This window comes from Adiantum capillus-veneris, chromosome 11 (genome assembly GCF_014529385.1).
Source record: "Adiantum capillus-veneris isolate H3 chromosome 11, ASM1452938v2, whole genome shotgun sequence".
In the NCBI taxonomy this organism is placed as follows: domain Eukaryota; kingdom Viridiplantae; phylum Streptophyta; class Polypodiopsida; order Polypodiales; family Pteridaceae; genus Adiantum; species Adiantum capillus-veneris.
Window position 1 is genome coordinate 110191031 of NC_140941.1, and position 12878 is coordinate 110203908.

The 12878-nt window shown below is 41.3% G+C and overlaps 1 protein-coding gene across 3 annotated transcripts in view; it reads right to left on the reverse strand.

Moving 5' to 3' along the window:
* Positions 1–3717: 3717 nt before the first annotated feature.
* Positions 3718–12878, reverse strand: part of LOC147447814 (uncharacterized) — a 101369-nt gene continuing 92208 nt past the window's right edge. For all 3 annotated transcript variants that reach the window (XM_086523521.1, XM_086523520.1, XM_086523519.1), the window contains exons 11-12: positions 4844–4984; positions 3718–4601 (exon numbers count right to left, since the gene is read on the reverse strand). In XM_086523521.1, coding sequence (XP_086379647.1) covers positions 4314–4601; positions 4844–4984 — 429 coding nt within the window. In that variant the 3' untranslated portion in view covers positions 3718–4313. The remainder of the gene's footprint in view (positions 4602–4843; positions 4985–12878) is intronic.

Sequence of the window (12878 nt, forward strand, 5' to 3'; positions counted from 1 at the left end):
TGTTGCTTTGAGATGTAAGCAAAAACATTCAATGAGTTATAAGAGACAAAGTTTATAATCATATTCATGGAAAAACACTACAGAGAAATCACACTATTTGTCAAAATGATAATAATTTATAATGGAACAATGTCTACGTTTTTTCTCAAAAAATATCGGAATGTAATCAATGCTCATCTCCAATTTGTGGTGTTCCATCACTATCACTTTTGGATATCATGATAACATTATCGTGAGTGTTGTGGTAACTCAAAGTTAGCATATTCCAATTTGCTTCATTGTTGTGTTATCTTTTTTTTTAATTCTTTCAAAATATCATCAATAACAATTGTTGCATCTTATTTTCTCTCTACCTTTGTAATTGACTCACTACATTTAGAAAAACTATTAAGTAAATAGAAATCCCCACTATATGCATATAATTCATCAAGGCTCAATCAAATATATTTTTATGAGTTAAACAAAACCTAGGTTTTAATTCATCAGCTCCATATTGTACATAAAGCTCTAGTCCTTAATTAATATCCTCTACATTGATATTGTGAGAGATGCTTTGAAAATGAGGTTTGTCAATATCTGTTCGCCAATCATACCTTCAAATGTATGCATGTCTTTCTACTGCAATGCTCTACCTAATACGTTTGAACCTAATGGATTTCCAACTTCCCATCCTTAATTTTGCAGTCTACACAATTATCAATGTAGCTACGATGCATATTACCATCTCGTAGAAGAAAATTCCACCTCATTCCAATGAGTAGATTCCAACTAAAATTTCTTTCTTCAAAAATTCATCTAGCTTGAGCAACAATCCTACGTCTATGCGAATACCTCCAATTGATACAGTACAACTGAGCTCAAACAATTTAGTTGCCTTTTTTTGTTTCTCTACTTAACTTTTCTTCTATTAATTTTGATCTCCCTCTCTGTTTCATTTGGATTTCCACATTCGCAGGAGGAGTATTATCTTTTGCTTTGCGGACACTCTTCTCTAAGTTTTCCATCCCTACTTTTTACAAATGAAATCGAATAATTTTAATTTAATAAACAATAAATTTATTAAAATAAGGTTCTTAGGATCTAAAAATAATTTTTCTCAAAGACTGCCTCGACTCTTCAATCCAGTGCTTGGAAAAAAGCTAGGTTAGTTAATGTAATCCCACATACAAATGTTGACTTTTACCTCTAAACTTATAACCTTGACAGAGAGAAAACGTGCAAAATTTGTAGAAATTAAATTTAAAAAAAATACAGTACATTTACGCTGGCCACATGCGGCAACGAGGATGCACTGGCAACAACAGAAAGACCGCACACGCAGCATGCCAAAGAAAGGGTATGCCGATCATTGCCGAAGCAAGCAGCATGACCGCACACGCAGCATGCAAAAGAAAGCGTATGTTGATCATTGCCGAAGCAAGTAGCGGAGTTGCTGTAGCCAGAAGCGCTTACGACAACCGTAACGATCAGGACAACAGGTGAAGCGACAAGCTTTCGGCAGACGTGCTTTTCCTCAGCACTAAAGAGCACGGGTTCATAAAATGAACCCCTAGTGATGGGATCCACGAAGGAGAAGTCCAGACAAAAGCAAATTGAACGTCCGATCTGGAAAAAGTAAACTCGGACAAATTTTCTAAACTCAGACATCAAGAAAGTAAACTCAGACAAGCATATATAAAAGTACGCACACATGCGGATAGCACACATGGCTCAAGCTGTAGGAACTCATATTCGAAACTTGAATACAGCAAATTTTTTGAGCCATCCATGTTCCTCGAAATTCGGTTGTGGATCCACCATTGTAGATCCCATCACTCAAACACCGAGGGATTTAGTGTTGTGGGCTGCCTTTTGGTGCGAGAGAAAAAGATAAGGGCACATCTAACAAAGCCTCGCATGAGAGAAGCCAAACGCGTGCGCGTGCGCACACACAAGGAGATTTACTCCAATACTTCGCAAAGTGAGGATCCACAGGGGAGTGAACACAAACTTACAATAGGTTTGCTATGACCATTTACTTATAGGCTTTCAAAACCAAAGTTTGACCTTCCAAGTTCTTCACAATAGACCCAAATTCCTAACTTTCCACCTACCAATCCTAAAATCACCCTTCACTTACTCATTTGAGATGTTTCGAAAGAATTCTTATTTCTTTGAGATTGGGGGCCCGGAGGTGAAAGTTAGAATGACTCCAACCACCTCTCATGGTGAAAATATATCCATCTTGATCGCCACTATTGGTTCCACCCTTTGTCTAGAACCTCAATAATCAACACCTTTATCAATGGATTTTCAACCAATCAGCTTAACATTGTTGCCAAGGTAGAGTGTGGACACATAATGGTAGACATAAAACTTGCAAAGAGAAATTCAAAAGACTTAAATTATACATCAACGAGTCTATTGGTATGACCATTATTCCCTAAGCTCTCTTTACGTGCTTGAAAAATATGTTTTTTGTTTGCAAACACCCTAAAGACTTTGGATAGAGAGACTTATAGAGTGAGGGTGTTATCATTTTGTATGATGATATGGCTTAGGCTTGCTTGTCACTCCAAAATACTCCCAAACTCCTAAAAGATACTCTCCATTGAGAAGACATCCACATTCGAGACTACAACAAGACAAAACATATTATCAAACAATCTCAATAGTTTAACATAGATCCAATTAAAAACAACTCCAACCACTCAAAAAGCCTAATCTTTCTTCTAATCTAAATCTCATGCATTTGAAGCTAATAGGGGGGTAGGAGACGGTGAATCTATTCAATCGTCATTATTGGGCAACATGTATATGTTCTTGTTTTCTGAGGTGCTAGCATACATACACTTTATTATAAAAATTGGCTCTACTCTATTTGAATCTCTCAAGGCTCCCACATGTTTCGTATATTAGACCCATAAAAGGGCACTCATAGGACAACTTCTTTACTCAATTTTAATCTTTCATGGAACCCTCCTTGGAACCATGGAGACCTAAAAAACCCTCATGTGTGCCTTTGGGGTGATCACAATGGACTTTGGATGGGCTATCAACCGTCAAGGAGGAATTGAGAAAACAAGTGATGAAATCACAAGGCTTGCCACTGTGGACAATAGACCTAGTGCGAGAGTATTGACGTGGTAGTCTGGTGGATATATTCATTTTGTGTGTGTGAACGGGAGAGAGAGAGAGATTTCAAAATTTGTATCTTCTCAAACATAAAATGTACAGCTAAAAGCAATTTATTGGTAAATGTTTGCAAGAGTGGAGTTGTCCAAGCCTCACCTCAAATCCTGATTGCACTAGGACGTAAACAAGGCATCTAGAGACAAATGTTGGCATTGCCTTTCCACGCCAGCTTTGGGGAGGGCCGGGGAAGGCGAGAGAGAGAGAGAGAGAGAGAGAGTCTATAGATTAAGGAGGGAGAAAAATAAAACATACCTTTAAAAATTTGAAGGGTGCTCCGAAACTACCTTGGCATACACATCCCTTTCAGTATACAGAAAGGGAGTGCCACAAAAATTCTTATGGTTTGTGGTCGTGATACATATGAACATCCAAACAACTGTGTTTTTGAGCATTGCCCCATTGCATTTATTAGACATTTTATAATTGAATGCAAACCAAACCAGGACAACAATAGATATTGAATGCCAATGATAATAACATCACAGTACAATAATCATCTAGTACACTTGATTGATCCAACCAAACCCAGGAACCAAAATCAAATACCAGGAATGGAATCACCTATTGGAACAAGAAAGCTGCACATTGTTTTGTCTGAGACCAATATACATTCATGAATTTGTAACTTGTATATAGCAAATAACAGCTCTTTCAAACAAACCAAAAACCTTTACATCAATTTTTTCGAAACACATGGGACTCCATTTTGGAGGGCCTGTCTTTCGTTACATACAAAAAGGTAAAAACTCACCAATCTCTACAAATGAAGGGCTTTTCAACTGGGTGTCGAAAACTTCACAAGGTAAGAAGCATGTTCAATGAAGAGCCCTTGCATAATGGGTGATCGGAAAGCTATGATGAACACACACAGACCAAGCATGTCCTTGAAAAAATGCACTCCCTTTGGAAAAAGCCTTGGTAGCTCTGTGATGTTCATATCCACCCACCACAAAAATTGCCCTAGACTTATTCCCATGCGCTTTCTGACAACCCAGTACGACAGTTTTGGAGTGAGGCTCATATTTTCTCCCTGAACTCTAACCACCCATGGTATGCAAGTTCAATAGCACATTGTTAACACAGCCTCACAGAACCTTTTTTTTTTCACAAAGCCAAAAGTATTGTGGCACAAATGGAGCTTATAATTTGTCCCAAGAGAAATTCCAGGTAGCTTTTCCAGTCTTTGCAGGGTCTGCACCCTGAGTGCTTCTGCGCCCGTATGTATCAGGTTGTGCTGCATCAGGGCCACTCTGCCAACGTTGGTGTTGTGGGACATACCCTTGCCATGCATCCCAACGATCTCGTTGCCGGCGGCCACTCTTCTCATACTGCGATCGATAGCCTTCGGAAGTGCTACTGGTCACCTGGTTATTACCATCTTTTCCTCTCAATTTGCGATTCTCTTCTTCCATGTCATATCGAAGGCGCTGTGATAATTTACAGTAAAATTTACCACATGAGCATCAAGATGAAGGTCACATGATGGAATGTGACCATAAAGTAGCACATTTCCATGCCAACATGTATGTATTTATTGCAGAAATGTTACGAATGACAACCTTGGAGCATCAAGATGAAGGTCACATAATGGAATGCAAGTCTAAAGAAAAACATTTGTGCTATATCCATGCCAACATGTATGTATGTCAAGAACGTAACGAAGGATAACCTTGGTTGCATCTGATAAAATGGCGTATGCTTCACCAATTAGCTTGAACAGCCTTTCAGCATCCCGTCGGACCTCATCACCCACCTCCTTCCATAAGCTTCCATCATCCGCAATCTCACTACGTGCCAAGAACTGACCAGCCTGCAGACACATGGCTATTCATTATTATTTAGTCTGGAAAAAGCACTCACTGATCACTCTATACCAGCTTAAGAAAACAGCAGTAAGCTGACTATAATCTCCAAAAACCTCGAGGCTTAAAAAATTATCATAAATTGAACACTAGCGCCATGAAGTGTGACATACTAGTGCAACTGAACTAAAAACCACCAGACTGCTACTGTGTCACCACCAAACCCTCAAGGCCAAAAAGTTTCACCCTCAAAAGATGGTGTTTCCTCAAAACATTTCGATCTGATGTTACAGCACAGTGAAACGAGGGACCGAAACATGCGACCGAAACCTGTGTATATTGATTTTGGAAGGCCCTAAAACTCTGGTAATTTGTTGTCATTGAAACGTCGTGTCCCATACCTTGGCTGCTATTCTTATGTGAGTCGGTTGCTCTCAAAGGTTGAGAGGGTTGCACAAATCTATGAGAAGAAGCTCTTATAAGAGATACATGCTTTGACTCAGTGGAAGCATTATTTGCTTGGCACAAATTTTGTCCCAGAGAAGCTTGTCAGAAAAGGAGATAGTGTACATGAAACAAAAGAAGAATGTGATTGCATCCACCTTGACTCACAAGCCAAGGATATTTGCCGTAACAGCAGTGCATCGTCACAATTTTGATGAGATGCAGGGTAGTACGCTACAAAGTTGGATTTTAGTGAGATCTGCGAAAGGCTACAGAGCAGGGGCTGTTGCAAGAAGGAAGGGTATTTGATGCGAAAGACCATCTTGGGTGTGACACGAGGTTTGAGGCAAAAAATGTTGATAGTAGTGTCATAGTAGTGTGCAGCGGAAGAGATTGATGGTGAATGCTCAAGATGAGTGCTCACTGCATGCTCACAATTCCTTTTATTAAATGAGAGACTTCCTTTCAAAAGCATCTGGTCCAAAAGCAATGCCCAAAAGCTGCCAGTGTACATTACGAAAATCCATACAACTGCCACATCGGCAATGCAAATCGCGGAAATCCGTACAAGCTGCCAGGGCAGCATGTCAACGCAATTTCCGGGTTTTCCATACAGTTACCTCGTCATCAGCTGCTACGCAAGTCTTTGTGTGTGTGTGTGTGGGGGGGGGTCTTGCTTTATTTTAATTCCTTTATGTCACTTGGGCCCCGTCGGACGGGGTCCCATAAGTTGGTAGGACTTCTTCTTCTGTTGTTGCTTGTTCTTTTTAGGGTTTAAGCCCCTCGACCGTGATCTGAAGGTTGGCTCTGCTCTTCAGTGACTTGACACCTCAGCAGTTTGTGACATCCCTCCTCCTTAAAAGAAAGTGATCGTCCGTGATTACAGCATATCTGCAAAACCATTCAAGTTGGGTCAAAATTTCCGAGGGGCATTCCAAGAGACAATCAGTTTGCTCTTTTTGTTAAGGAGTTGGTTTCTCCTTTCGGCTCTTTTAATCAAAAAGTTCGCTTCTCCTTTCATCCTGATCGGAACTCTTGATATTCCCGCGTAGTAAAATTAGCCATCACACCCATACCGCACTGATCTTCCACGGGTGTCTTGATGCACTAAAATTACATACCCAGGCAATCTCATCCAATTAGGAATATTCAATGGCTGGCACATCACAATGCAATACAAATGCTCACATATGCATGTTACAAGACATAGAAACATGACGTCGCCGATGAACACTCCCCCCGCAAATAACCATCCAGGTTGGGGCCATGAGCTGTTCAACGACTCCCTCATCACTCCTCTTGCAAATAACAAAAAAAGGTCCGGGCCATGAGATATAGAGGCCTTTTACAACCAAACGCCCCCCAGACCGCAGCCTGCGTCGTTTGGAGGTGCTGAGAGTAACCACTGCTCACACTTCTTAACACTAGACTAGTAATGAGCCACAAAACTGGCTAAAGCCACAAAAATGGCTCACATCAGGATTCTAGTAAATGAAACATAACTTTTGTATATGGCATCAAAATTTCATGAAACTTCTTAATTATGGGTACAAGATATGAAAAAGGTTTCTAATTACACAATTTACATGAAAAGCTCAAAAATTTAAAAAAATTACTTTTCTAAAACTAGTAAATTTTACGTAAAACTGCACTTCAACACTTAACTTGGAGAAGTAAAAAATGTTGGCACTCTTTGTATATGGGTTAAAAAAGCTTGGTCCATCTATCACATACCTATTGAGGGATTTTTCAAAGAAGTTTGGCCCTGCTTAACAATTATTTGATTTACTTTCAAAAGAAAATAGAAAAAATTTGTCGATCCGCACAATTTAGTTGTAGAAGATGGCAAAAAGACACCTTCAGACCTTCATTTAGCTATGTACTAGTTTTTATCAACTCATAGTGAGCATTGGTCATAATTTCCTGAAACCATTTTCTATTTAAATAACTAACATAATGTTGATTAATGTTTTACAAAAGTCTCAATAAGCCACAAAAGTGGCTGATTTTTACAGGACTAGTGTTAATACTCCCTCCGCAAATACCCATCCAGGTCCCGGGCCATGAGTAACAACAACAATACTCTCCCCGTAAATAACCACAAGGGTCCGGGCCATGAGTAAAAACATCACTTTTCAATCATTCAAGACTCCCTCCGCAAACAACCACGAGGGTCCGCGCCATGAGTATGAACAAGCATTCTCAAACATCATTTCTCACCACTCCACCTGGGAGTAGAAATCACCAATCATTGAAACCAGTATTAAAACCAGAGTCAAACATTCAAATCGGCACCAAGACAAGTTTAAATCAGATACCATCCATTTCAAACAAATTCCAAATAGAATCACTACACAAGCTCTCAAACAAAACTCAAACTTAAAAAGCAATCTCGACATTAGTTGAGCTCGAAAAGTCGATTGACTTTCCATCCTAAAACCTGCACCAAAAATTAGGGTTAGATTCCTTCTATAGGGTCGTGGCTGACCGCACCATGGTCTATCGGCTCTTGGACAAAGAGTGTTCCTCTGGCAGTGATGGTAGTCCTAAGACATAACAATCACACCAAACCTTCAAGGTTTTTAGCTCAAAAAGAGACACCTACTGAGAGATGTTGAGAAATTTCAAGTTATAATCTGCAAGGGTTTCCATGGCAAGCATTTCAGGATACCCCACTCTACTAGAAGTTGCACTCCGAGGGAAGATGTTAGGAACCATATAACTTCGGGCAAAAATTTTCTCGAAAGCTTGCCAAGTCCTTGGAGTGTGTGGCTTGGTAGCTATAGACTTTCACAACTTGCAAGTTGGTAGGACTTCTTCTTATGTTGTTGCTTGTTCTTCTTAGGGTTTAGGCCTCTGGGCCGTGATCTAAAGGTTGGCTCTACTCTTCAGTGACTTGACACGTCAGCAGTTTGTGACATATTTGCTTCATTTTGCACAATGTCGAAGCCTGATACAATGGTCCTAGATGCTCACATGACGACAGGATCTTGCGACTAATAAGAGATGCTTCCTATGCATAGGTCTACCTAGGCCAGGTACTAGTACTAGGTTCTTCATACACAAAATGCTCTCATGCTTTAGAAAATGAATGACAGAGAGAGGTTCCTTTTCATACAATAACTTATTCTTTTCTGAACTATTTGACCGTGTACTGAGAGATGCTATTGGACTATGTGTTTTATCCCCTTCCAAAAAGTGAGAGTGAGAGATTAATGACAAAGAAAATATACTTTGCTCCCAGTGAATGACCACGGGAGAGGCACCTTCGATAGAGAGAGTGAGCGTGTTTTCTTCCCAATCAATTTGGAGCTTAAGCTCACAAAACCACTTAATGCCGAAAATCATATCACATCCAGAGAAAGGAGAAACAACAAACTTCCGACAAAAACCTACGTCTTCAATTGAGACTGTTACTTTACGTCATTGAAGAGTGCACCCCAGGAGCAAAACCAAAAACCGCTATAGGGTCCACTAAAATAGCTTCTAAACATGTGCTCTTCACAAGAGAACTACTACTCACATCATGCATACTGCGAGGATCAAACAAGATAACAATGCATTAACCATTGACATAATCATAACACTTCATGAGAGACTCGTCTAGATGATCATTAGAAACTTGGGGCGTACTACTTGACTCATTTATGACACTAACAGAAGATATAATAGATTTGGACACCCCAAGCCGAACAACACACGAGAGAAACTCTAAATAACTTGAAATAGAGAGAGAGAGAGAGAGAGAGAGAGAGAGAGAGAGAGAGAGAGAGAGAGAGAGAGAGTCGACACGGCACAGCATAGTTTCGTGCCTAGATGCACTAGACCCAAAGACTAGGCCCCCTTTCTTTATTATTATGCTTCACAAAGTATAATGTCCGAGGGTCCTCCTTCTCTCAGTGCTCCAAAGATAATCTGAGTAGAGAGGAAACACTGGACACACTGACAAAGTCCCTTGGCTAAAAGCAAAATCAGTACACAAAAAGCTTCAATTATAAAAGCTCCTCACCCCCAAAAGCAAGTGCCCCATGGGCTGTCCGTATGTTGCTACCACGTCATCAGTCCTCTGCAACTTGCACCGTAAATTGCGGGCGCCCGTTCAGCCTATCACGTCAACATGTTCTACACTATTTTTGAGATCCTGGCTTTATTTGAAGGTTTTAGGCCCCTCGGCCAAGTCCCATAAGTTGGAAGAGTTAGGTTTTTAATACCTAATCTCTCTTGGCCCCTCTGTAGGAACTTGTAAGTTGGAACAACTTCTTTCGCTTCATTTCACTAGGGTTTCGGACCCCTCTGTCGGGCTCTGTCCTTTAGGCCATGCCACAGTGTCAAGCCACTGAAGAACGGAGCCAACTTGCAAGAGTACTCACTGATCACTCATCATGAGCATACATCGTCATTTACTTCCGCTACACATTACACAATATCGTCAGCATATAACAACAATGGAACCCATGTCTCTACAATTGGGCATCTCTGTCACCCTCTCTGTCAATGTAATTAGAAACATTCTCTATATACAGAACAATGGGCACTCCCATCTCCTGTAGTCTGCCCATCAATCTGGCTCTGGGCACCATGTCAAATGCTTTGCGGAAATCCACAAAGTTACAATATGGCTCTGAGTGTTAGAATATGGTGAAGGGTGGAGAAGCCTCTACCGGCATGTTCTGTTGACCATATGCTTTCACCCTCTGGCCATCTGCTCAACTACAGCTCAAGAATAGATGCATACAACCGTGTCAATGTGTGTCCAATCATAATAATACGGTAGTCTCCAGGCTCTATAGGATCACCTGCCTTGAAGATAGGCGCAATAGTAGACAATCTCCAAGTCTCATGTAGACCCTCACAGATGGCATGATTGAACAAAACTGCAAGAAACTTTGCCAGCATATCTCTAGCATGATAGAGTGCTCTGCTAGTAGACCATCATGATCATATGCCCTGCTTGTCCTCATCCTATCAATGGTTGTCTTTACAATCTCAATGGTAAAGAACGTACTCGTAGATGGGCATTCTCAAGAGCATTTGGAAGGGGTGTCTCTCCAGGGACCGTATATAAAGATGTTGCATACTGACCCCACACATCACGAGAAGTTATCACAGGAGGGGAGTGCTCATGAAAGAAATAAAAACGCTTGCTTATCTGTCACACAAGGCGCCGGAAGGCTCTGTGATTGATGACCCCTAGAAGAAGATCCCTCTGAAGCTGTGCTCTCGTCTTTCTACACTCCTCGTCATATCACTCTTCTGAGGTATACTCCCAAAATGGCATCTCTAATCAGGCCGAGTGTGTGGGTATGCCTCTGTTGTTGCATCATGCAATGTCTCAATCAGTAAAGTGGGGATCTCTTCCACTGAGAGTCCTGTAGGTGTTGTACATAGACCACTATAGATCTCCTCTGTATCAATAGAGTCGGACTTTGATGATGTATAGCCGGTATGTGTCCTCCCTCCTGACACCTGGGCTGTATTGTACTGAAAGGAGACGGAAAGTGTTAAGAGAGCATGATCCACTACTACACCTACTGGTGTGGGCCCTACTACGAAATCTTGAATGCAGGGGATGAAGCTCAGTTGTGCCATGAGATAGTCCATTGTGTTGGCCCCTTGCTTGTGTGAAAAGCATGTGAAATTGGTCGCTCTAGGAAAACGTTGTAGGCCATTAAGTATGGTCGGACCATGTGTAGTCGCCGTCTTTGTGAGATGTCTCCCATACTATGTCTGCTCTCTGTCCTGTGAATGTCAATCCCCAAATCTTCTACATCCACCTCTCTAAGCATCTCCTCTGAAGTGTCATAGAAGACCGTCTGAGCATTGCCTTTCCAGGCATTGAAGTCCCCTTGGAGGATGATGTCACCATCCTTGGAAAACTCCCATATGTCATCATCTAGGACAGAGAAAGGTGATTGCCCTCTAGGCCCAGCATAGATTGATGTACTGAGGGGAAAGTAGCATATGACAATGTATTAAAATCGGCTTGTGTCAGCCCTCAGCCTCACCCACGTGTATCTAGCATGATCATCTCTTCGTACAATGTGTAGAAGTGGTTGTAGCTCCTCTCTGGATAAGACTACTACTCTCCGGATTCCCATGCTCAAATCTCGTGTCAGTCCGGTAAGCTGTCTTCCATCTATATCCCGTCACATGTGGCATCATCTGACCAGGGCCTGATGAGTCTCTAAGAAGAATATAATGTCCGTGTCCCGAAATCTATCCTCAAAGGCGCCCACATCCAGCCTACAAGATCCATTAAAACTCCATGCTGCCATCTTTACTATGGTCCCATAGGTCTCACACCATCATGTAGAGCATCGCTCTACAATCACCAACCAACCATCTCTGTAGAAGGCCGTCTTTCCCTTCTCCATTGTTGCTATAATCTCTAGCATCATCTCTCTCATGTGAGCCGCTGCGAGAGGGTGAGATCATCACCAAGAAAAATACATGTCTTCTTGAGGGTTGGCCTCTTCTTCAAGAACTACTCCTTCTCCAAGGAGAGGAGACGTAGTATGAATGCTCTGTCCTTTGAGGACTCTCCCCGGCATTCACTCCTCTTGCCCACCCTCCATGCCTTTGTGTGTAAAGGCTTCTCCATCCCCATCATGGACATGAGGCTTGTGACCTCTTTTTCAACATTGTTGACATCCTTGAGGCCGGTGACCCTCACATGTAAGGCATGTCCCGCCTTCTTTGCTCTACTTTGAGAATCATGTTAATGATGGTAGGTGTAGAAAAAGCCTCTTTACCTTTCCCTTTCTTGGCGACCTCGATCAACTTCTCTGCCGCCTCCATTTTCTTTTGTGTCTTGGTGATGAACCGCTCCAAATGATGCTTATTGTTGCCACCACGATTGCTCCAAGAGATGCTTATTGTTGCACCTATCCTAAGTGTACCATGAAGATGAAAGCAGAGAAAGTCCAATAACGAAGGGCTTGAAGCCCTTAAGAAGGTGAAGATGGAGATGCAAGTCTTTTACTTCATGAAGACAACACAAGGCTAACCTAATTTCTCTCCGTACTCTAAAAGAAAACTAACACAATGAACTAAGGACTCCGCAGAAATTTTACTTGGCATTTTGAGTTAACTATAATCACAACCCTCATTGGATTACTCATGAGTGACTTTTTTTTCTAATTTGGAGCCATTAGAAGTAATTACGTCACCTTGCATATGTGCCACAAAGAAAGGCATTGTTAACCAAATGAATACATCAAGTTCTCTTTTCCAATGCCTAAAACAAAAAACAGCCTTTTCCAGAAAGCAGTACACATAGACTTTATGCAACAAGAACATTACAAGACACTCTCTTATACTGAAAAAAGGAAGGAACTGTCTTCAAAATTTGGAAGCATCCAGGGAGCTAATATACGATAATTCACATGATAATAATGAATTCCTAAAAAAACGGACAACATCAGAGCCTCTCTCCAGAAAACAATAAAGATAGTAGTT